The sequence below is a fragment of the Sander vitreus genome, chromosome 8, assembly GCF_031162955.1.
Source record: "Sander vitreus isolate 19-12246 chromosome 8, sanVit1, whole genome shotgun sequence".
NCBI lineage: Eukaryota > Metazoa > Chordata > Actinopteri > Perciformes > Percidae > Sander > Sander vitreus.
Window position 1 is genome coordinate 4,318,828 of NC_135862.1, and position 24,654 is coordinate 4,343,481.

General features: G+C 40.9%; 1 protein-coding gene across 1 annotated transcript; it reads right to left on the reverse strand.

The window, feature by feature from the left end:
• Positions 1-329: 329 nt before the first annotated feature.
• iqub (IQ motif and ubiquitin domain containing) lies at positions 330-18,931 on the reverse strand. The gene is made up of 13 exons (XM_078256012.1): positions 18,718-18,931; positions 17,903-18,013; positions 15,542-15,676; positions 14,738-14,905; positions 13,350-13,525; positions 9,349-9,504; positions 8,481-8,691; positions 7,886-8,061; positions 6,772-6,936; positions 4,959-5,135; positions 4,270-4,518; positions 2,758-2,943; positions 330-524 (listed from the first exon to the last, which is right to left on the reverse strand). The coding sequence occupies exons 1-13, from the start codon at positions 18,929-18,931 to the stop codon at positions 330-332; spliced, it is 2,319 nt and encodes a 772-aa protein (XP_078112138.1).
• Positions 18,932-24,654: the final 5,723 nt, after the last annotated feature.

Consider the following 24,654-nt stretch of genomic DNA (forward strand, 5'->3'; position numbering starts at 1 on the left):
CAATGACAATTTTTTATTTCTATGTTCTTGCCCATTTACGAGCTACAATGCTGTTGGAAAACACCCCCAAAAGATAGAAAAGTTTGTAAAATGTATTTTAGTACTTTCTTATTCTAATTATTTCTGGAAGCTGGGTCCTGGGCAAAGGTAACTATTGTACATCTACTTTCAAAATAAAAGCACCTGAACTGAAATGATTTTACATAACCAGGAGGAAAAACCATCATGAACTTTATTTTAGATTTCAGACAATGTTTTTTTGAAAGTGACAGACAATATGAACGTGAAAGGAAACGGTGACAGAAGAAAGAAAACCACAGGGTGTTTTTTTAATGAGCTGCCCGTGGAGTGTCGATGGTGCGCTTGCCTGTCGCCATGGTGACGGGCTTGGAGACAAGATGGTTGCCCAGGGCAGCGGAAAGCTGAGGGTCCAGGTACTTGGCCATGACTGCCATCTGGCTGAAGTGGCGGCGAGCCAGCGTGTGTTTGTGTTCGATCCTGTGGATGAACGTGGCGTCATACGCCTGAACAACACACAGGAGGGAAGACTCAGTTTGTGCAACAGCTGGAGTCAAAACTTTAACTGCTGTTTGACTAACAAACAGAAAGAGGACCAAACAAAGTGCCAGACATGACATGGGAAGTTCACATGGTATCTTTTAAAGGTTAAATATATGATCTGCCTTTTTGAAGACCAACAGAATCTTTACTTGAGGGTATCTACATAAGAGTGACATGACACAGTCATGACACATGAACCCTAACCCTAACCCTTTTATGTATGAACACATGACACTGTCATGACACAGTCATACCATAACCGTAACCCTAACTTGTCATGACAAAAACTGAATGCGTTATGTCATAAACATTTATGACTTGTTTATAATGTTTATGACACGGTCATGACTGTGTCATGTCACTCTTATGTAGATACCTTCAAGTAAAGTGTAACTGAAGATCCTTTCCTTTTTTTTTTTTTTTGGGCATTTCTGCCTTTATTGGATAGGAAAGATGAGACATGAAAGGGGAGAGAGAGGGGGGAAGACATGCAGGAAAACCGTCACAGGTCGGATTCAAACCCTGGACCTTCTGCATGGAGGCATAAACCTTTGCACATGTGCGCCCGCTCTACCAACTGGGCTAACCGGCCACGATCCTTTCCTTTTCTAACCTGAAAATGCCCCTTTGCACAAACCTTTCTAGACCCTGGCATAAAGGAATCAACACTTGACTGCTCATGTTTCTAAAATGTAGGGATGTCAAAGAAGTGTGATCAGATCTCAGCATTTAACAGAGAAATAAAGGACAAAACTACCAGTAAAACCCAACCTGTACTAAACCAAAAAGCCCGATTAGGAAGAAAAGTGGGTAGAAAAGGTTGTTTCTGTTCCGCTGATGAACAAAGTGAAGTTATTCTTACTTTAATAAAGCTTTGAATGTTAAAATAGTTCATATGTTAACAGGAGCTGGGAGGAAATTGTTTATTATAACACAGGATTTTTTTTCCATGGGCCCAGGAACCATTTCAGAAACTTTACCTTTGTTTCAACCAGAGGAACCAGGGACTAATGGCCATTTTCCACCAAATATTAGCTAAACCCAGGAAATATTTAAGGAACTATTGATATACTGTTGAGTACGAGTTGTTGCAGCCTGAGGTTTGTTTGTCATTCCATCACTATAGCGCCTAACCTAACCTGCTCTGGGGTGTAGAACTTTCTGGACTGTGGCCTAGGAACTACATCTGATACAGGTAGAACTTCCTGAGTCCTTAAAAGGTTCGTGGGTTCTTGGAAAAGTTCCGCATGTAGTAAAGTGCTAGTTCTTATAGATATTGGGAGGTACAACTAAATCTGGGAGCGTATCTTTAAAGGGCTTTTCACACGGGGAGCGACACTTTACCTGCGTAGTTGTGTGAGTCTTCGTCGCTCCTCGTGTGAATAGACAGGTGGACAACGCTCTGTGAGTAAACGCTAGGTGATCAATGTGTGGTAACCATGGGGATTCTCTGCACTACTGTATCCCTGCCGTGAACTGAATGAATGAGATTAGCTGACTGTGGTATCATATATCCCTAATCACAGGTTGATTTATAATAAATAGTGGCATTTCTAAAAGAAAAGTCTATCCTAACCACAGACTGATATTGTTAGTAGTCACAATTACGGTAAATTAGTGAACTCACAAACAAGAGCGGACGTGCGTGTGACGAGCATGAAGGCGACAGTTTCACGGGATTGCGCCCGCTTGTCGCGTCGCCTGTCCGATTGTGCGCGCCCCCCTACCTGCCCGCTCGCCTCATATTGAAAATGAATGACGAGGCGCGTCAATCGCTCCCCCGTGTGAAAAGGCCTTTAGGTGATGATGCCTAATTTGCCGATAGTTTAAAAGTGACTGCTACACTTTTTATCCCATCAATGCTGTCAGAATGGAGCTAACAAGAACATCTGTTAACACCAGGTGGAAATGTGTAGACTTGAAATCAAATGTCTAGATGTCCCGATACAGACTGCATTTTCAAAATCAGGTGGAGATGAGATCCACATGCAGGGTTCAAATTTACTTTTTCGTCCGCCAGCCAAAAGGCTAGTGAATGTTCAAATTTTACAGATTTAAAGTAGTTTTACCAGTTTTATTTGGCTGGTGAGTTAAGCAGCCACTTGCATTTTTTTCCAGTATTTGGCTGGTGTATGGTGCTAATTTTGGAACCTGTCCACATGTGTGCTGTGAGTGTAAATGTTGACATGGACAGACCTTGTGGACGTCTTCCACCTCCAGATGAGCTGAAGTCTCTTCTTTGGACAGCAGGATGCAGTTCCAGGGGCTCCAGTCTTTCCGATGCTCCCAGCGGACAAACACCAGGTTGTAGAGGTCTCTGCTGGCGTGGAGGGCTGAGCGGGACGCCCAGACCACATCCACCAGGTACCGTAAGTCCTCCACCTGAGAGGATACACATGTAGACGTCAGGGTCAGGGTAGACCTTCCTCCACAGCACTGCGGAGGAAGGTCTGGCTAGTCCACACGATATTCCGGGATGGGAGAAAGACGTGCTCTGGTTTATTGGCATTTCTTTAAACCAATCACAATCGTCTTGGGTGGTGCTAAGCGCCAGACGGAGCCGCGGTGCCTCTGCAAAATAGCCTCGGGGAGGAACTTGTTTTGGTGGAACATGTGTACGTTCAAAAGTAGTTTTAGTCGTGCAACAGAAAACTCAGATTGGACAGATAGTCTAGCTAGCTGTCTGGATTTATCCTGCAGAGATCTGAGGAGCAGTTAACCATAGTCCTCACAAATCCACCGGAGGTTAGAACGCCAACACAAAGGAAGCGGAAGGTGACGGACATCCGGCAGAATTTCCGGCGGGCCCGAAACAATACCGGAAATGAAACGTCGTTGATATAGACTAGGGTTAGGGTAAAATCATCACAGCAAAACTGTGCAGGAAACAGCACAAATTCTCTACAGACTTTAAGTAGAATTAAAGTAGGAGAGTGAAACTGGCAGCTCAGCCTTTTTTAACTACGCACCAAAACTATGAACCTCTCTACCCAAGGCTAAAAGAGACGCAATCTCCGTGAACATTTTTAAACGTCAAATGCAAATTTATTCAGCACTGCTTTTTAAACTAATTCTCACTCTTTGTTTTGTATTATTATCAAAGTTTTTGTTTGATTGTTCCTATGCTTTTACCTATGCTTTTCATCTTTTACATATTCTATTGTTCTTGTTGCTCATTTGTTAATTTATCATGAATTTGTTTACTATTTAAATGTTGTTATTTATTATAGATATTTATACAGTCATTGCCTTGTTGTAAAACACTGACAATAATGATCTATTCTAATTTTAAATGATTTGATAGCTTGGTTTTAAGTGTCTGCACTTGTTTTAATTTGCGTGATTTTGTTTGTTTTGTGGTTTCTCACTTCTTTAAAAAAGAACTTTGAGCTACACTCTCTATATGAAAGGTGCTATATAGTTATAGGTTATTATTATTATTAGGACTGCACGTTATGAGGAAAATATGCAATAACGTTGTTGACTATTGCGATAACGATATTACTTGGGATAAATAAACAGATATTTGTGTATTTCTCAGTATCTTTTATGATATGATCTCGCAGTCTTTGGTGATATGTGTGTTGCGGCAGTTAATATTGCGATGACTATAAAAAAACGATACATTGTACAGCCCTAATTATTATTATTATTATTATTATTATTATTATTAACAATCAAACTGACAGACACAGAAAGTGAAAGCACCTGCAGCAGGAAGGGAATCTTGGCTTCCTGGTTGAGCCGCAGCTCGTCAGCTCTCAGCCTCCTCAGGATGTTTTTGTAGCAGGAGAAGTCATCGCGGGATCTGGCTATGTTGTCGAGTCTGGTGCAGTCTCGGCACCGAGACTGGCGTTCGGCGCTGGCGGACGGCTTGAAGTCGGCAGAGTGTAGGTAGCGGTGACAGCCGCGGCAGAGGAACATGTTGTTCTTCAGCTGAGAGGGATTCTGGGGAACCTGGGATAGATTTTGGATTATTTGGAGGTAGTTAGACAGACAAACTCATTTCCATTTCATCTTTCAAAAACGCCATCTCATCCTTGTTCATTGACATATGCAGTTGCCTTTCTACATCCTAATTTCCTAGCTAAACATTTATATGGGTTCCCCCCTTATTGACCCATGTACCTGTGCACTTCTCTCGTCATATGTGTTGACTGCTGTCTGTGTTGTATTTTAAATTGTATTTTATGTCATTTTAAACTGTATGCATGTCTAATGTATTTTATTTCCTAGCCCTTCTTCCCTTCGCCCAAGTGGCTTTGTCACTTGTAAGGCCGCCATGGTACATAAGAAACCTGTCCTTAATGACTTGCCTGTAAAAATAAAGGTTGAAAAAAAAAAAAAAAGCAATTTCTAGTCCAAAGTTTATGATCTGAGCAGGGCTCTTTGCTCACCTTCAGCAGCTTGGCCACCTCCGGGTTAAACGCTGGTGTTTTGATGTACTGGAGGAACAGAGTGGAGATCCTCCTCCTCAGTCCCTCCAGACTGGCTGCCTTAACCCCCCGAGTCATCAGGTCCACCTCCCTGTCAATCAAGTCCACCATGTCTTGGGTCAGCTGACACTTGTGCTCCTGTCCAATAAGGAAACAAACAATCATGTTACAAACAAAAACAGATAGAACACACAAACAGATGTGAAAAAAAAATGAGGGGGGGCGGGGGGGGAAATGTTTTTTGATCACGCACAACAAAAAAAAACATCCAAAAAAAATCCCCCTTTCAATACCATGGGTAGTGCCAAAACACTTATGTGGAGTGGAGTTCACTTCCCAGCGAAAACAAATTACCCAGGAAACACTCTCTTGTTTCTCTGGAATGTTTTAATCCAAACCACGATGTTTTTCCTAAACTTCTTCTTCCTAAAACGTCGTTTTTGTGCCTAAACTTAACTGTCGTCACCGCATGGATCACTTTTTCTGGCTAAACTCCACCACCATGGCCCCTGAAAGAACTGTCATCTGGCGGTGCCTGTAGCGGCTAAACACCTGCCGCTGGTAGCCGGCGTTCTGTAGCAGCTAAACAAAACTAGCAACTGCAGTTCAGATTATTGATATGTGTTCATGTTACAGTGCTTTACTTAGTTTAAAATACTTCTATTTTAGGTATATAATATATGTTCTATTGGTGAAGTAGCATTGATCCCTTTGAGGGGGGGATAGGAGGCAGGGATATGTAGAAAAGAAAGGGGGAAATCCCACGCATCTGCCCTGGAAAATCACACCCTGAATATATATGTATATATATATATATATATATATATATATATATATATATATATATGTATATATATATATATATATATACTACTAAACCTGTATTGATGTGATATGATTGCTATCATTGTTGTATGGCCTGGCTCCAGTTTAACCCTTTGTAAAACAAATACCGAGAATTATTGCCAATAAACTTTCTTTATTATCTAGTTTGATAGTCAGTCATAAAGAAAGAAACATGAATAAACTACTTCAAAGTAGATTTTTTCAGTATACGGCGTATACGCCGTATACTGGTATCGGTATCGGAACAACTCTGCAAACAGGACATTATAAATTTCAGTAAAAACCAATGTGTACAAAGCAGAGACTTTTATTTTGAAGGGTACTGTCAACACTATTGGTGTTATATTTCCTACTTTTGCTTTGTTTTCTGAAATGTTGTTAATAAAATATGTCTTCATGTAGAATTTGTACACTTTCCTTTTTTTAAGATAAGTTTTTGGGCTTCTTTCTTTTATTAGATAATGCAGATGGGGGGGCACACTTTACCAGGTGAGCTAGAGGTCGCCCCAAATTTGTACACTTTCCTATAAAAGGGAATATTTCGTGCTTTAAGAGGAAGTTCAGCAATTATTTCATTTTACGAACTGTACGCGTTTTACTTCTGCTAGCTTGAAATCCCCTTCCCCCTTCTCGTTCAGGACTTTTCTCTCAGAAGGCATAGAGAGCTTTTATGCAAAAGCCAGTGAAGGACGCAGTGAAATCTTTGTGCCTCTTAAACTGTAGGGAGGTTATGATGGTGCCTAACTGGTGCAATAAAGGGCTGAAAGACAGTCCAGGTAAGTGCCGTCCTACTTCACAATACAACACACAGTTAGACCTAATACACAAACACTGAACCTGTGAGTGTGTGTATTTTCCTCTCAGTGAGTGAGAGTGTGTGTGTGTGTGCGTGTGTGTGTGTGTGTGTGTGTGTGTGTGTGTGTGGTACCTTGACAGTGTGTTTGAGTGTCATGAGGACGTGGAGTCTCTGCTCCTGGCTGACAGTGGACAGGCTGAGGTACAGATCCCGCAGCTCTCTGGCTCTGATGGTGTGTGGACTGTCCATCTCAATCAGTCGACCGTCTGCTGCTCGCCACTGATGAGGAGCGGCAGACTGAAACACACCGCCGCACTGTTAGTACTACTGCTGATGGTACTACTAACACTGCGGCTAATAATACTGCTGTTGTTCAAAATCAGAATCAAAAGATAATTCTGATTAAGGTGCTCTGCTAACTCCAGTGTTTCCAGCAGTGTATTGCAAGCCTGGTGGACCACCGGGCCTAAGTTGCTCCCCACCAGGCCTAAGCCACTAGGCCATTTTAAGACATTTTTTATAACTACAGTTACAGTGGGGCGGCTCGTTTGGAAACTTAGACGTAGTCATATTTTCAAATCTCCAGTTAGCTTTTAGCACCGACTTAATGTATGGCCCTATGGGATCTATCTTATAGCGTTTTTAAATTCTCAATTTCGCGATTCCTGTAATGATTCTGTGATCGCAGAAACTATTGGGCTCTACATTAAAGCTGCCATCAGTCTGTGACTGGCCCCAGCTGGGCCATCGTCGAAAAAAAGAAGACACTTGCCACCGGGCTAAACAACGTTTTTAGGCGAAAGCCTGAACTCTTCTTGTACTTACTTGAATGAATGAATAGTTTATTTCGAACAACATACAAAAGAATAAACAAAAAACTTAAAATACAAGACACAATAGTAGTTCACTATGAAAAAAGATAAAGCCAGAAATATCTAAATAAAGAAATACTCTTAAATAAATGCTTTTCGGGTCTTACCCTTTTTGAAACGTCCATACCTTTACATCTTTAATTACAAAATAGTCCTTATCAAAGTGTTTCCAGTCTATCGTTTTTCAATAAACAACCTAAACTTGACTTTGAATATACAAACTCACATGCTACTCTTTTTTTCTGTCTTCGATTGACCATGAGTTTGTGAAAATATGTTTTTATTGTAACCCATTGAGATGATTTAAAAGTGGATATCTAACAGCACATTAGAACTGCTTTCTAACCGTTTTCTTTTATAACCGTTTCTCTGACCTTGTCCAGGAAGTTCCTGACAGTTTTGTCGTAGTTGTTGTCCTGGACGGCGATGCGATGGTGTCCAATGGCGGCGATGAGCTGTGTCTCCTGCTCCAGCAGCGAGCAGAGAGCTGCCTTCCTCTCAGCTCCTCTCAGGGAAGAGTTGATCTGCTCCTCCTCCTCACACCGCCACTCTGAAACACACACACGCACACACACACACACGCGCACACACGCGCACGCACATGCACACACACGCACGCACGCACGCACACACACACACACACACACACACACACACACACACACACATTACTTATCACCAGTGGTGGATTGTAACTAAGTACATTTAGATAAGTACTGTACTTAAGTACAAATTTGAGGTACTGTACTTTAGTATTTTCTTGTGTTCATTGTGTTACCCAGACATTTCTAAATAATACATTTTAAAGCTGTAATAGCAATACCGTGAAACCGTGATACTGTATTTTTGCTGAAGGTTATCATACCGTCAGAATGTTATACCGGCCCAAGCCTAACACCACACAGCTTTACAACAGAGTGAGACCTCCTAAAGACACACAGCGCCCACCCTCCCCCCACCTCAGCCTACTCTCTAAAGCGTGGTACAGTAGGTTGAAGTCCTCCCTTCTCTGCGGGCTCATCCAGCGTTGGCGGCGGTCTCTCAGCTGCTCCTCCTTCTCCTCCCTCCTCCTGGTCTCCTGAAGCTCCAGCCAGGCCAGCCGCCGGTCCCGATCCCTCCTCAGCCGGTTCACCTCCTGCCGGGCCAGCCAGCGCCGGGCAAACGACTGCAGAATGATCACCTGCGTGGGTGACAAGAGGTCGCAGAACTAGGTCAACACAGCAGAAGAGAGCAACAAAAAAAAAGTCTAAATTCCCTGATTCTCCAGCTTGTTAAATGTGAATATGTTCTAGTTTCTTCTCTCCTCTGTGACACTAAACTGAATATCTTTGAGTTGTGGACACAACAAGACATTTGAGGACGTCATCTTGGGGTTTGGGAAACACTGATCCACATTTTTCACAAATTCTTTGATATTTTATAGACATAACTAATTAATTAATTAATGGAGAAAAATAATCAACGGCTTAATCGACATTGAAAATTATCGTTAGTTGCAGCCCTACTTTTAAAAAAAAAAAATTTATACTTTATCACAACATTCTATTCAATTTCTATTTGTTTACATTGACTTTTTATTTTTGCTTCAGTAGGCAAGACAGCTTTGATCATTTCAACAAAATTTTGGTCTGGAGCAAAATATTTCAAATTTTCGGGCAAAATTAGTTGATGACCAACTGGCCTTTGCTCCAGTGCCACAATCAGGACAAATGTTCCAACTTGTATGCAAGATGACATTGCCAACTTGATCATTTCTACATTAACTGGAATATAAAAGGCCTGAAATTATTCATAAAAACACATGCATTATAATCACATAAACTCAGTTTTTACCCACAGCGTTCAGCCTTGTGTCGTGATACTCGTCAGCAGTGATGTAGCCGCCGGGGGAAACCAGCTTGTCGTTCATACAGGAGACGTAGCAGCCGATCCCGGTCATCTGGCTGGAAGCGTTGACTGGACACTGCTGGGCCTGAGACTTCAGCTTCACTGTCTGACAGAGACGGAGACACAGAAAAAAAAGAGAATTGAAAGGCGCTCTAAGCGATGTCACGCGTTTTTTAGAACATTTTACAAAAAATTTTGTCACATACAGCAAACATCTCCTCACTATCTCCTCGCTAGCTGCCTGTCCCCTGACCACACTGTAAAAAAAACGCGGTCTCTGTAGACAGCCCAGGCTCCACAAACGGCAACAAAAACAAACTGTGCCAACCTGCACCACGGAACATAATAAACAGTGTTCCAGCCAATAACCGACAAGAAGGATTTGGAGGTGGGGGTTGGTGGGGTTAGTGCGCGGAAGCACGGAAGGGAGGGGGAGGGGACGGGATGAGGAGGAGGGAGGGGCGAGCTAGCCTCCGTTTTGTTTGACAATACTTCAAACATCAACAAGAAGTGACGTCACCCAACATCGCTTAGAGCACCTTTAAAGAAGCTAATTTGTTAAAACAGGGAAACTTTCTATAACTATGAACACACTAATACATTAAAAGTTAAAAAAAAAAGAGAAATATAAAAACACATCTTAATGTATCTGATAAAATCCTTTAGACAGAGGGATCTGAGATGGCTAGGTTTCCCTGGTTCAGAAATCAGAATCAGAATAGGATGCATTGCCAAGTAAGTAGCATTTACGAGGAATTTGCCTTGGTTGTTGGTGCATACACAAACATATTAAACATTAATATGAAATAAACAAACAATAAATACAGAAACAAATAACACATACGTACATATAACTATTTAACAATAAAAAAAGAGGCTGCATGGATTAGTGCAGTATGTGCAAATGTCAAAGGGATGTGCAAAAGTTCAGGATATATAGACTAGGACAGGATGTAGGATTAAGAGTCACTGTCACTGGGGGTCTGGGGCCTTATTGATGAGGCTGACTGCAGAGGGGAAGAAATTGTTTTTTTTGGCGTGAGGTACGGTCCTGATGGACCGCATTTGATCTCTGTAAAGCAAGGGTCTTCAACGTTTTTTAAGCCAAGGACCCCTTAACTGAAAGAGAGACGGAGCAGGGACCCCCTACTACAATTACAGTATTGTATCAAATGAAGTTGCATGCTAAACTGGGCCTACAATTAAGTGTAGGGCGGCCTAAAGCCTTTATAGATACTTTTTGCATAGAATACTAAGCTGTTAAAATAGCTAATAATTGTCGGCATGATTTTATAAATCATGTTTTAATGTTAAACATACATGTGGCGCAGTGAATCCTTAGGATGAACTGTATCTGTGGATGGCCTTAGTGACTACCTCACCTATAGGACTGTAAGCAGTTGGGATTTATTTTTGCTAATTATATGTTGGATTCATGTTAAGACTTTTTAATTTTTCTTTAAAACTTTCAAAAATTGCACTGACTCTGAGGACCCCCTGTTGAAGATCCCTGCTGTAAGCATGTATTGACCTCACACCTATGGACCTCACACCTATGGTAATACAGGTCAAATTGTTTTGGGTTAAAACTGGAAACATTCAGTATGTTTTGTGATTCTGCCTGAGGAGGGATCAGCTTCCTGCCCGCAGACAGACCCTGTCGGCTGATATGGATGAGCTGTGTAATGGAGGGAATCAGGGCAGTTAGGAACACCTCAGGGCCACAGCTGAGATCACAGGCTGTTAATTGAGGTTCACCGGAGGCAAGATGGTGAGTAACATTTTACATTTTTTTAAGACTACTGACACAGATTGATGATGCTCAAGTACCCTAAATGTCTCAGTCAAACCTTTAATTATTGATGACCTTTTTAAGTCTGGAACCATCTCAGAGTCCAAAAGGACAGTACAAACAGTTTACATGCATGTAGCTGGTACACTTATTGTATAAGTGCAACTGAATAATATACTTCAGTTCCAAAGACGATAAGTGACGACAAGACGATAAGACCAAAAGATTTACATTAAAACCCTCTGCGGTCTGAGGGCTTTTTCCAGATTTTGACATCTCTTCTTTAATTCGTTCACCTTTTAGGGGAATTAAATATAACTAATTGCCATGTGTTTCATATCAAAATGTTCAGAACGAACTCAGCTTTTTGTAGAGTGAAGCCCAGATGTGTCCTGGAGCAATGTGTAAAGAGATAATTTGGCCTTGAAGCTGTAAAGTTGATGTTCGCTTTTTGGAATTCCTGAAAACAAACCTTGTCGATTATTTGTTTTGGTGCATGTAATGAGTTTACCAAAGTCTTAGCTTAACAAAAGCAGTGTAACATATGAATAAAATAGAATTCTGTAATATCGCTTTTTAGTAGGAGCATTGTCTGTTATCTCAAGGGTTAATTTCCCTGTAAAGAGTGTCAGCTGACCTATACTTTTCACACTGTGATGGGCATGAACCTTTTCTGGTAAAATCAATGAGAAACTGAGCTTAAAGAAATTAGTTTGACCTTTTGTATTAATGTCACCAGCTCTTTCTACCTGTGCTTTCCAAATTATTTGTGACCTTCTTATTCTTCTTTTTTTTTCTTTTTTTTTTACTACAGTAACAAGTTTGAGGAATATTTTAGTGGAACTGATTAGGGGGAAAAAATGTGTCCTGATTTCCAAATAAATAAAGCATTTAAAAAGACTTCCTACTTCCGACCACAGATGATACATGAAGTGCTGTAAACAGTCTTAAGTGTGGGGCAGCAGGTCATCTCATCACTGTGCTGACGACATCACAGAGCATCTCACACGCACGCACGCACGCACGCACGCTCGCACGCACGCACGCACGCACGCACGCACGCACGCACACACGCACGCACACACACACACACACACACACACACACACACACACACACACACACACACACAGATCTAGATGTTCTCAAATCCACAAAGAACATTCCTTTCTGATTAAGGTTGAAGGATTTCCTGGTATTTTGACATCACTACGTACTTCCCAGGAAAGTATCACATGTCTACTGAGTGTACTGTATGTGGTAGTAGAACAACAATTTCCAAGTGCACTATCTTTGAGGTGGAAAAAACAACACAATAACAATCATCTGATCTCCTGCAATATAAAAATATTGACTGACAGCACCAATGGAGCTCAGGACTCATCATGAGGACAGTCACAAATATTACAATGTATTAACTTACTGAACATTATTTCTATAGTCGTATTAAAGATCATTTTGTTTTGTACTAAGGCAGCAAAACAAGTGGCAAACATGAATTTTAACTAACAAAATGTAAGAGATAAAGGTCGGTGAACATTGACTGTCATGGAATATCTCTCTGATGAAAGTTTTAAGCCTCTGCAAGTTGATTATCACAGAAATAGAGATGCATGGAAGTAAAGAAATCAATCTGAAGAATGATGTAAAAAACACGTATGTTTATTTTAAGTTAACAGGGTTAACCATGCAAAACCCCCAGTATGCAATTCCTAAGTGATTTCTGAACTAAAATAGTGTGTATGTTTCTTTTATTTTATTGATATTCTCCTTTATATGGATACATTAATGCAGAACACAGTCAGAATCAAAGTAATTAAATCCAACTCTGACCGGAGAGGTCTTACTGTGACCATTCAACTTCTGTCTTCTGGTTCAAGAAGACAGAAGATATTTACATGTTCTCACCGTCTGTAATAAGATTGATTCACATGAAAGCCATGTTCTGTCTCACGCCTGAACGAGAACGCTGTTTTGCAGTAATGAGTGACCTTTTAATGCACCACACACATCCAGCTGTGGTGATTAAATGAGCTTTTAATCAGAATTGCTTTTTATTCTGTAGTAAATTCTGTCCGCAAATCTTTTTTAAGCTGTATCACCCCCTGAAAAACCGAAGTCCGTCACTGATATTTTGGTTTTAAAGCTCTGCTCTGTACCTGTGTGTTGCGGCTGAAGACCTCCACTCCTCTGTCAGGTCTCCTCTTGGGCAGGGTCTGGACTGCAGCGTGGTGGTACTGCACCCCAGTCAGCCGGTGTCTGTAGCCGCCCAGGTAGGCCTTCTGCTGGGGGGGACGCTCAATCTCCACCACCACCTCCTGGAACACGTCCTCATCTGGAAGTCAGAGAGTCATTTTGCAGTAAAGAGTGCTTTCTGTCTCAATCAACAATCAAACAACAATAAAAAATCTGTACTATGTTCTGAAATGAAATGCTCACATCACCTTTGCAAATCATTTCAACCATTAGTCACAACTTGAAATCATTTCAGTTACTCTGTATGAACGGAGAAAGGGTTTGGGAGAAAAAAAAGGGTCTGGAGTGCTCAGAAGTTCAAACTAATTATGAAGGCATGGGAATTTACTTAAAGCTACATTGTGTAAGAATATCTCCCATCTACAACCAACTGAATATTACTTTCTAGCCCTTCCCATCCCGAGCGCGTTTTAACTCCTACGGTGTACTTATACAAAATTACACTTTACTTTTTGTGTAATTTTGTACAATGGAGTCTGAATTGACACCAGAATAATTACTAAATGTTACAGTGTTTATTTTTTTAAATGTGGATTATTAAATATATTTGTATATTATAATCATGGGTTACAATTTATTTTAATTATTCCGGATTGCAGGGACCCATGTTCCATTCAGCCCAAGATTATTTGTTCTGGGAGATGGATCAATCCTAAGCGGGATGGATAAGCACATAAGAAGCTGGGTCCACACTAGTTTAATGATCGCCAGACAGATTCTTTTAAGAGGATGGAAGAATGAAGGAGTGCCGTCAATCCAGGAGTGGGCTTGTAGAATGGCTAGGGTGGTGGTGTTGAAAATATGTCATTTAAACGGTTTGCCAGATTGGATGTCGATACTAGAAAATGGGGAAAAGTACCTTTCTGGAGGGATCTTGAGAAGCGGGGGGAGAGACGTGTATGATGGGCTTATGGTGTTGTCACTTATACATATGTTTATTTTCTATTTTGTTACTATTTTGTTGAATGGTCTTGAATATTGTAGTGACGGTGTCATCTTTTCTTGATTTTGGCGATGTGTTCATCATGTTGATAAAAAATAAAATAAAAAATTTTAATCACAAAAAAAATATTCATTCTTCTTACACTAAATACAGACAATCTTTCATTTGCGTGAAGTGAAAGTAAAATTAATAACTGATTTAAAGCTGCATCAAGTCATTTCTGAGAGACAGACAAACAACACTTACTGTATAAACCATCAGTTTAAGTTATTATGGCAAACAACTGCTTCCACATCCAGCAGTCACACACACAGTTTGTAGACAGAACAGAGAGCGCCGTGTTCACACCTGTTTGGACTCGGACGGTGATGACGTCCGGCATGTTGTCGTGTTCGGGGGGGCGAAGTGGGCGGAGTGGATGGGTGGTCGGGTCGGTGGAGCTCATTTCCATCCGGATGGAACCATGAGGCTGCACGCCGAGCTCCATCAGGCTCTGCTGCTCCTCCACCACTCTGCCTAAAATAAACAACAGACCGACCGCTCAGAGACCGCTGACCCTGAGAGCTGAACAAAAACTCTCACAGTTTACATGCTAGGGGTATAACGATACATCGATCTGGATCAATATATCGATTCAAAGTGAAAACATCAATACATATCGTCATATATTATGTTTGGCATTTAGGCCTTTATTGTGACAGCTCAGACATGAAAGGGAAGAGAGGGGGAATGACATGCAGGAAACCGCTGCAGGCCGGAATCAAAACCTGCTGCCTCTGCATTGGGGACTGAGCTTCTATATATTGGCGCACGCTCAAATGCTTCAAACCCCCTCTTCAAACAGGGGCGATTCCAGGATTTTTTAAGTGGGGTGGCACAGGGGGGACCAATACTCAGTCAGAGGGGGGGCAATACACATTTTCTATAGGCTCAGTCAGCCACACAAATATTCCAGTGCTGGTTCCATGGTATCAGAATTTTGGATAGTCATTATGGAAACATTAATTGGTCATGTGACAAGGGCTGGGAAGATTGGCAGAACAGGCAGCCAAGTGACAGAACTCTGATCCAATGGAAATAACAATTGTCAGAATGACAGCACTCTAGCCCGATGGATTGGGGGGGAGAGGAGGAGAGGCGAAACCAACGTACCGTCAAGAGAGATCTGCAGCACCTCAGCAGGAACTCTGAGCTCGGCGGCGAGGTGAACCTTCAGCTCCTGAATGCTGAGACCGATGGCGAAGGCCGCAGTCATCACATGGCCCTCGGGCACCAGCACCACTTTCACTGCAACCACACACAGAGACGTTCTGTCACAGAGTCTCTAGGTTTAACTCTCAAATCTGTCATTTGGTTAATGTTTGTTAAAAACAGTGTTTTTTCACGACTGAAATTCTATTATATGAATGTGAATGAATGTGGGGGGGGAGCACTCGTAATATCGTTGCATTCATTGTAATATAATGACAATAAAGGCTTCCTAACTCTTAACTCTCAACAATTAGGCCTGCTTGATTATGGAAAAAAATCATAATCATGATTATTTTGGTCAACATTGAAATTACGATTATTTAACACGATTACTCACTGACTTTTGCATTTATTGAACAGTAAAAAAAAATACTTTTCCCATTTGAATTGTTTTCTTCCATTCAGAACACAAGAGAAAATAAGAGTTACTTGCAATATGTAATGTGCAAAATAATATTTTTTTTTTGAGACACAGCCAGTAAAGTGAACGCCGCCATGCTAACCCCGCCATGCTAACCCCGCCATGCTAACCCTGCTAACTGCTAACGTTACCGAAGGACCAGGCGAGCGGGCCACAGCTGTTTACAACATGTAGCCTGTTCAGCGGCCGTAGCCGACAACGGTGAGTTATTTTAAGCCAAGAGAGGGAGGCTGTAAATCAGGAAGAGAGGACCGTGAGTTTGCAGTGTGTTTAGCGATTGTTGCCGTAATTCTAAGCCAATAAATTGTGTTCAGTCGGGTGGAAAAGGACGGCAAGGTAGTGGTATTTTTAGCGGTTCCTATCGTAATTCTAAGCTGAGGAAGTGTGTCTGTCTGGCGTGTGAAGAGGAAGGCGAGGTTGTGGGGTTTTTAGCGGTTCCTACCGTAATTCTAAGCCGAAAAAGTGTGTCTGTCAGTTGGGTACAGAGCTCCGAGTAAGCACAGGCTTTTATGACTGTCGATATAGCCAGCATCTAACGTTAGCTACTCCGCTGTGCTGTGAAGTGATGTCTGGCTATGTGAGACAAGCGTCTAGCAACATTGTTGTGGATGCTCCGGTCTCAGCCTGGCAACCTCCGTGAACTTCGAGTCTTCGATGACTCTCTCCAGGATTTTGAATTTGTACTGCAGTAACTATTTAAAACACTAGCTGTCAGTATTACATATTGCACCTTTAAATTCTCAAAAAACAAGTGACTTAAGTTATTTCACATCATAATTCTCCACAGTGTCCTTAGAATGGGGGGTTTATTAAATACCACTGCTCTTTTGGTCGCTGCTAATAGAACTTAATATTAATCCTCATGTTGTATACTTCGTGTGTCAGGTTACCTAGAAACAGCACAGCACGTCTTAGGTACTTCACTTCACTACCTACACTTCATCCTCAAATCTTTCCATTATTTACCAATCCCAGAATACATGAATATATGATCTGCATTCATTTGTCATGGTATGTTTATATTCTCCCTCCTTTCTGGCATCAACCAAAAGTAACTCTCAGCAGCTCGGCGTCTCACTGGTTTTAACAGATGACATCACATCACCCCACTCACAGATGTTGACCCCATATGAGTCAGTTTGCAGCCTTGGGCAGGGCCCTTCTGGCGGTTACAACATTGGAATTCGGGCCCCCTCAACTTTGGAACGGCCTGTCCGAGGAGATAAGGCTTTTCTTTATTGTCTTTTTTATTGTCTCTTTTGATCTGTTCGATCCTTTATTGCTCGTGATTTTTTGCTCTCTTTGATTTATTGTTTTACTTATATTTATATTGATATACTTATTTTGTCTTCTCACTACTATGTTTTACGTCTTTTGTCTTCTTGTTTTTATTTACACAATTTTGTCTTGCTAATGTTTGGCCCAACTGATTAGCTGTCTGTGGTTTTACTGACCTCCGGATATCCTGCATTTGCCTTGCTGTGTCTGCCAAAGCACTTTGTAAACTCTGTTTATAAAGGTGCTATGTTTATAAAATTATTATAATTTTATAATTATTATATTGTGCCTCCGTATTTATCATGCTAACATCATATCATATCTAAAACTGAAATGAAAATAAAATGAATGATCTGTGTCGAATGGATTTGGGAAATGTGTCACACTGTCAACAGTCTCAGTGAGCCAAAATCTGATAAACTATCATGGAGAAATCTAAACTAAATATCAAACACAATGAAAAAACATATGATATACAAGACAGTAAATGAAAAACTGACAGTCAAACATTTTAAAAATCTATTAAATCTGTGTTCTTTGTTTGGAAAAGAAATGTGTCTTACCTGTTGCTGTAGAGTTTCCAACATTTTCTCTTCCCCGAGGCTCTCTAAGACGCTCAGCATCATTGGGCAGATCAGCTTGAGTTTCAGCTTCTTCCACAGTCTCCAGCACATCTGTAGCGTCCAGAAAGTCAGGATTATCACATACAACGATATTGCTTTAAAAATGACACTTGTCAATCACTAGATTCAGAAAACCCTGGGGCTTTAACTAGTGATTGCCAGATGCGGGGTCTTTGACGCTGTTTGCATGAGAGTCTCACCAGTTGCTATTGAGTTTCTAACATCTCCTGGGTTTTTTTGGGGGGCTTTTCCACCTTTAATTGACAGGACATGACATGCAGGAAATCATCAAAGGTCGGATTCAAACCCTGGACCTCTGCGTCGAGGCATAAACCTCTACGTATATGTGCGCCTGCTCTACCCACTGAGCCAACCTGGCCACATCTCCTGTTTATTTTAAGGCTCTCTGAGCTGCTCAGTGTCATCATGTAGATCAGAGTTTTAGCCATTGTAATACCTCGACAAATACATAAATCAAACAATCAGGATGTCTACAACTGTAATGCCATTTTAAGAAGCTGCAATTAATCTGTTATTGCAGATTTAGAAGTCTTTAAAGGAAAGCCTTTTTTGTGAATTTAATTTTCTTTTTTTAATTTAAATTTGAGATCAGATAAGATGAGATAGATAGAAGATTGCTGTGCAGCAGTTGCAATACAAAGTGGGAAGAGTGCTAGAGTGCAAAAAAAACAAAAAACAAACAAACATTACCTGCAAATAAGTTGTAAATCCCAAAAAATATAACCTATGATAACTGGGACATTTATATCTGGAATCTGGAGATGTCAAACTGGACTCACCTATGGTCGACCTGCCAGCATGCAGCTCCTCTCCGTTTCTCCCCTGCTCTCTGTCGTCCTCTGGCGGCTGTTCTTCAGCATCTCCACCTGGTTGTAGGTTTGTGTCCGTGTCTTCCTCTTTATCTTCTTTCACCTGCTGCTCTTCATTTTCTCTTTGCTCCTCCGACATGGCGGCTTTGGGTTAGTCAACTGAAAGACGCTAGGCTAGGTTAGCTTGTTAGCTTTCTCACTTTAAGTCAACTTAAGTTAACCATATCCGCCAAAACGCTGAGTCAGTGTGAACCAGCGGTGACACGGTGAGAAACTGGCCCACTGTCACTCTTTCTTCTAGTTCTTTTTTAATCCCGTGTCTGTTTTAATGTCTTTTTTTTTTTTCAAAACGAGAGTTTGAGTTAGCAAAGCGGAGCTAACGCTGTCTTTCTTAATGTTAGCTTGGTTCCCAGGCAACGCAAGACACGTTGCTATAGCAACCATAAACGTCACTCGCCCTTTATGCATTCAAGACTTGACATCTTTTTGCTTTTCTTTGCTTTTTGTTTTTCCTTTAAATACGTTTTTATGTGGACTCTTAAGGAAGGTGGCAGACAATTTCATGTGATTATTTTTGTTCATCTGTAGTTTTTGAAATAACAAATAAAAACGTACGTTTTATTTTAGCTTTAGGAACGTTTACATGCAAAGAGACAAACAAATTGGAATGTGTTGGCCTAAAAAATGCATTGCATTTAGCTTGACTGGTAATACCATATGCAGTGTGTGGGATCATAATAATGTTTCACAATGGGCAGTTGGAGCATTCAAATCCTTGTAGTTATTTCTTCTGAAGGACTTGAATTAAAACCTTTCCAACCTTTCCATAAAGACATGCAGACTCACCTGGGGTGTTTAAAATGGATGTGCAAGGACTGACCTGTTGGTGGCAGGTTAAGCAGATTTAGGAGGAGAAAGAAATATTCACTCCAAACTGTAAGCTATACATCGGAACTACAAGCTGCCACAGACAGATGAAGCTTTAGCTGCTTGGCCTCGTCAAAGTAAAAGACCTGAAATGTCACTGTCACAGCTAATTTATGTTTCTATTTATTCAAAAGCAAAGATATAGTTCAAATTGCAGTAGTAAAACTAGTCGTTGTAGCAGAAGTAGAATAAGTGGAGTCAAACCAACAGTTGAATCCCATTTGATGAGACAGGTAATACGCGTAAGACAAGCAATCGCAGTAGAAATTAGTAGCCTATTAAAAGTATATAGTTGTAATTTTGAATGTACTGAGGATGCAGAGACTAAGCCTATTCAGTCATACAGCGCAAATTCCCTCAAACAGCTTCAAATGCATGCACCTTTTTAAGTTTGGACAGACGGAAACTTTAAAAGCTGGCTGTGTCAGTGTTAGGATGAGAACCAGTCTTATTTTAGTTGTTTTACAGCCTCCCTCTCTGTACAGTGGCTTTATGTTGAGCTGTATACCGCTGCTACTTTAGTCCGTTAGCCATAGGAGGCGACATGGTGGCTCCTGTAAAGCTCCACTAATCTGCAGCTGGACATCAGCTGGCTCAGAGCCCGCAGCAGAGCCGGAGGACTCGGCCCTGGTGTAAACCTGTCACACACACAGGTAGTCATTTATCCAGGGGGAAGGGGGCTGCTCGTCCTGTTAGCACTTTTTCCCACTGAGACACTTAAACACACACTGGGGACATTACCAGCTAATAGATTCGGACTTGTTGATCATTGAGTGAATGTGGTGCACATGAAAATATGATACAATATGATATGATAAATGATGCAAAATGTGGGGCGCCTGGATAGTTCTCCTGGTTGAGCGTGCGCCCCATGTATAAAGGCTCGGTCCTTGCTGCAGCAGCCGCCGGTTCCGTTCTGACCTGCGGCACCTTGCTGCATGTCATTTCCCCTCTGTCTCCCCTTTCACATCTTCAGCTGTCCTGTGTAATGGAGGCCTAAAATGCCCCCCCAAAAAAATAAATGATGCAAAATGATCAGTGTTAAAAACTAATTACATTTGCTCAAAAACTCTACTTAAGCACTACATCTTAATGGCAAATACTCAATGGTGAAATGCAACTAAGTACTACTTAAGTACAGTTTTAAGATACTTGTATTTTACTTGAATGACTTCACTTGAATATTTCCATTGTAAGGTACTTTATACTTCGAATTCACTACATTTCAGATACAAATATTGTACTTTTTACTCCACTACATTCATTTGACAGCTTAAGTTACTTTGCAGACTACACATATATACAAAGACATAAATATAAAATCAACGAATAGATTTGTTATTACAGGTCAAGCTAGCAGTAGGCTATTTAAAGTAATTAAAGGTAGCCACACTTTTATCAGCTGCAACAAGTCATGTACACATTAATGCATCAATATTAATGTGTGTATATATATATATATATATATTATTATATTATTATTATTATATATGCATGAAAAATGCATAAATAAAAAATGGCTGCCTTCCGAGGTCATCCCATATTTGTCCTAATAAGGTCCATGTTAAACAATCGATAAATATTCCAGCCTTGTAAAGGAATTCTTGATCACCAATCATGAAATGGAAAACTGGGGGAAAAAAACACGATTCAGTGATTGTGAGATCGAGGTGCTCCTAACAGAGGTAGAACATCGAAGCAAAATCCTGTTTGTCTGTTGTCTGTTGTTCCTTTATTATTGGTGCTTATTTCTTAGAACTTGATCAGAACAGGTGAAAGTACTTTAAATGTAACAATTTTGTAACTTTGTGTGGGAATAGCAGGTGCAGAAAGACAACATTCCCACACACAGACACCTACACTCGAGACACGCCCACATACAGACGCACACAGAGACGCACAGAAACACACGCACAGAGACGCACAGAGACACACAGAGACACACAGAGACACACACACACACAGCAGGCCCAGTTAGGAGGAGGATACAGTTAAGTTTCATAGCACCTACAATTATTACACTCTGGTCCAGTAGACCCGAGCACCTCATATGTAATAGTTATGTGTAGGGGGTTGTACCGTGTGCAGTCATTGAAAATAAGTAATTTTGTATGTTCTTCACAGAAAATGAGCCAGCCAATGAGTTTGAGTTAGAAGAAATAATAAATAGCATAATCTTTCTTTTAGCAAACATTGAAAACGGGTCCCACAGACCTGAACACCACACAAGGGTTAACTAGATTTATTTGTTGTTGTATGCATCCAGAGTACTTTATTCACGTGATATTTCGTGTTACCACTAAAACGCAGTCTACAAAACCTTGGGAGCATTACGCACGATCACACGCATGGTCAAAAGGTTGCGGAAAACTGGACACATTTTTACGCATGGAAATTCTTTATAAATCCCGACTTTTGCGAGGAATGTTTCACCCTGTTTCACGCAACTTTTCTTGCGTAACAGGTTTTATAAATGAGGCCCCAGGTGTTTATGTGGGCGCTAATTTTTGTGAGTTTTCATATACACTGAGGCCGTCAAAAATGTGCCCAAGGGCTAAAACCAATAAGGGGGCGCTATAGAGCAACCATATCACTCCCAAGCCTAAATGTGAATTCAGATGAAAGAGTTTACTATTCTGCACATGGCTGCAACATTTTGAGAGTTTTCTTGCATCCTAAAGTCTCAAACAAGTGTTGATGAGACCTATGTTCCCTCAAAATTTGGTATATTAACTTATTACTTTTTTCCGAATTAAGGCGCACATTAGGGGGCGCAATGGAGCCCCCTGGCAACGCCCGTGTCCAATCACTACAGAACTTTGCAATTTTCACCAGTTCTGACTAGTGCTAAAGTGTTAAACGCGTTATTAACGACATTAACGCAAACCCATTTTAACGGCGTCAATTTTGTTATCGCGAGATTAATGTTCTTTTTGGCCTAGCAAACTTTGTAGTTTTTTCACATGCTGTTGCAACAACTAGTAACGTTAGAAAAACTACAACACCACACCGGATCTAGCTAGACCGGAAACTAAACAACAGGCACGCCACACACACTTGTTTGGGCTCTCGAGCCGGCCAAAGAGTAGTAGGCTAACGTTACGTTTTGAGTGGATGGCGAGTGCGAGACGCCGAAATGGATGCCAATAAGATTCTGAATGGAAAGTTTACTTTTAAAAAGTTGCCAAATGGTTCCATTGACAAGACCAAAGTGATCTGTGTGTTTTGTCGTTGTGAACTGAGCTATCATCGCAGCACGTCCAGTCTGAAATACCACTTGATGGCCAAGCACACAGCTGATGCCAATTCTCCGCCCCCTCGTCAAAGCCAGGCAACAAAAGCACAAAGCAAGCCGATCCACTTTTCCATGTTGATAAGAGCATTAGAATGAGAAAAAATAATTGGACAAAAAGAAATCAAGGGACATTTAGAATAGATAAAAATGTGCGATTAATTTTGAGTTAACTATGACATTAATGCGATTAATCGCGATTAAAGATTTTAATCGTTTGACAGCACTAGTTCTGACATGTGTGCAAATTGAGTTTTGTGAGTTTTCGTGCATTCTAACCCCCTCAAAAATGCGACGAAGGACTCGGAAAAATAATAATCCTTACAAAAACAATAGGTCCTTGCACTTTCAGTGCTCGGGCCCTAATAATGAATAAGAAAGAGACATTCATCATTTCAGTGATGTTTCACTCATTAAATAAAGCTTGATAATGTCATCTTAACAAAAGGAAGACAGTAAAACAGAAGTGATACAATCAGGGAAAAGCACAGGTACGCCAAAAACAACTTAAAGCCGATGAAAAGTCCTTAAAAGTCAATGAAACCAGAGTCACAAACAGCAGAAAACAAAACCAGAGCATTAAAAATCACAACAGGAAACAATTACACAACAGTTTCCTCATGAAAGGAAATTTAAAGCCTGGATTGAAGAGACAGACAGAGCTCCACTGTCACCTGGCTGCACAGTTTCCCTGCAGCTCTTGCTTGAACACAGCCAACAGTTTTTACGAGACATCCATCAGCGGAGGAGAAAAAATAGACCCGATTGATTTTGCTTTCCACGAAGAACAATAGACGCTGAAGTTGTTGGCTGTGGGAGTTCACAGTCTAAACCCCAGAGGCTTGTGGGATCTTGAATGTGGGATTCAGGCCAAACACGACAAAGACCCGGCTTAGCCCACACAATAGCATGCTGACCCGGCTATATTTAAGACCAGCAGGCCAGGTGCCGACCACACCAGCCCCTCACACTGCGTTTCTGCAGGCAGCATCAGTCTGGTGTCTCTGAAGCATCTGAACGCAGGTCATACCTAAATATAAAAACTCTCTGTGCTGTTGGAGTGGAGAGGGACCGGTCAGCGTGAGCCGCCAACACAGCTCACAGGTGAGAATCTTCACGTTCATATGCGGAGACGTGCAGGTATTTGACTTGCAAGTGTCATCTGTGATGGTTAATTTTGCATTGGCATTTTGTCATGTTTTTAGTAAACAGGGATCCTTAAATATCCAAACAAAACTTACATTTATATTTTACATCTACTAGGTAATGCTTTATTTTACGAGTCGGTAATTTCAGTATAATTTCCTAGAAAGTTCCATGCAAAGAGGTATGTCATTTGGTAAATCTGTGAAAAATAGGAAACTCAAAGCCAAGAAAATATGCATTCTTTACTCATTTAAAATTGGAAACTTTATTCTTCATATATGTTGAATTGTTTGCTTGCCTATGGACAGATTTCAAATATTTGCATGCTCAGAAGACCTGCTGTACTCTGACTAAAAGGATCTCTAGGTTACACTAGCAACTATTTGATTTCATTATTTGGAAGTTCATCAAATTGACACCGTCTCGCTCTATTATTAGCAACAATTTCCAGGAAAGTTCCTGGCAAACGATTAGGAGGAAATTGTAGATGTGTAAAA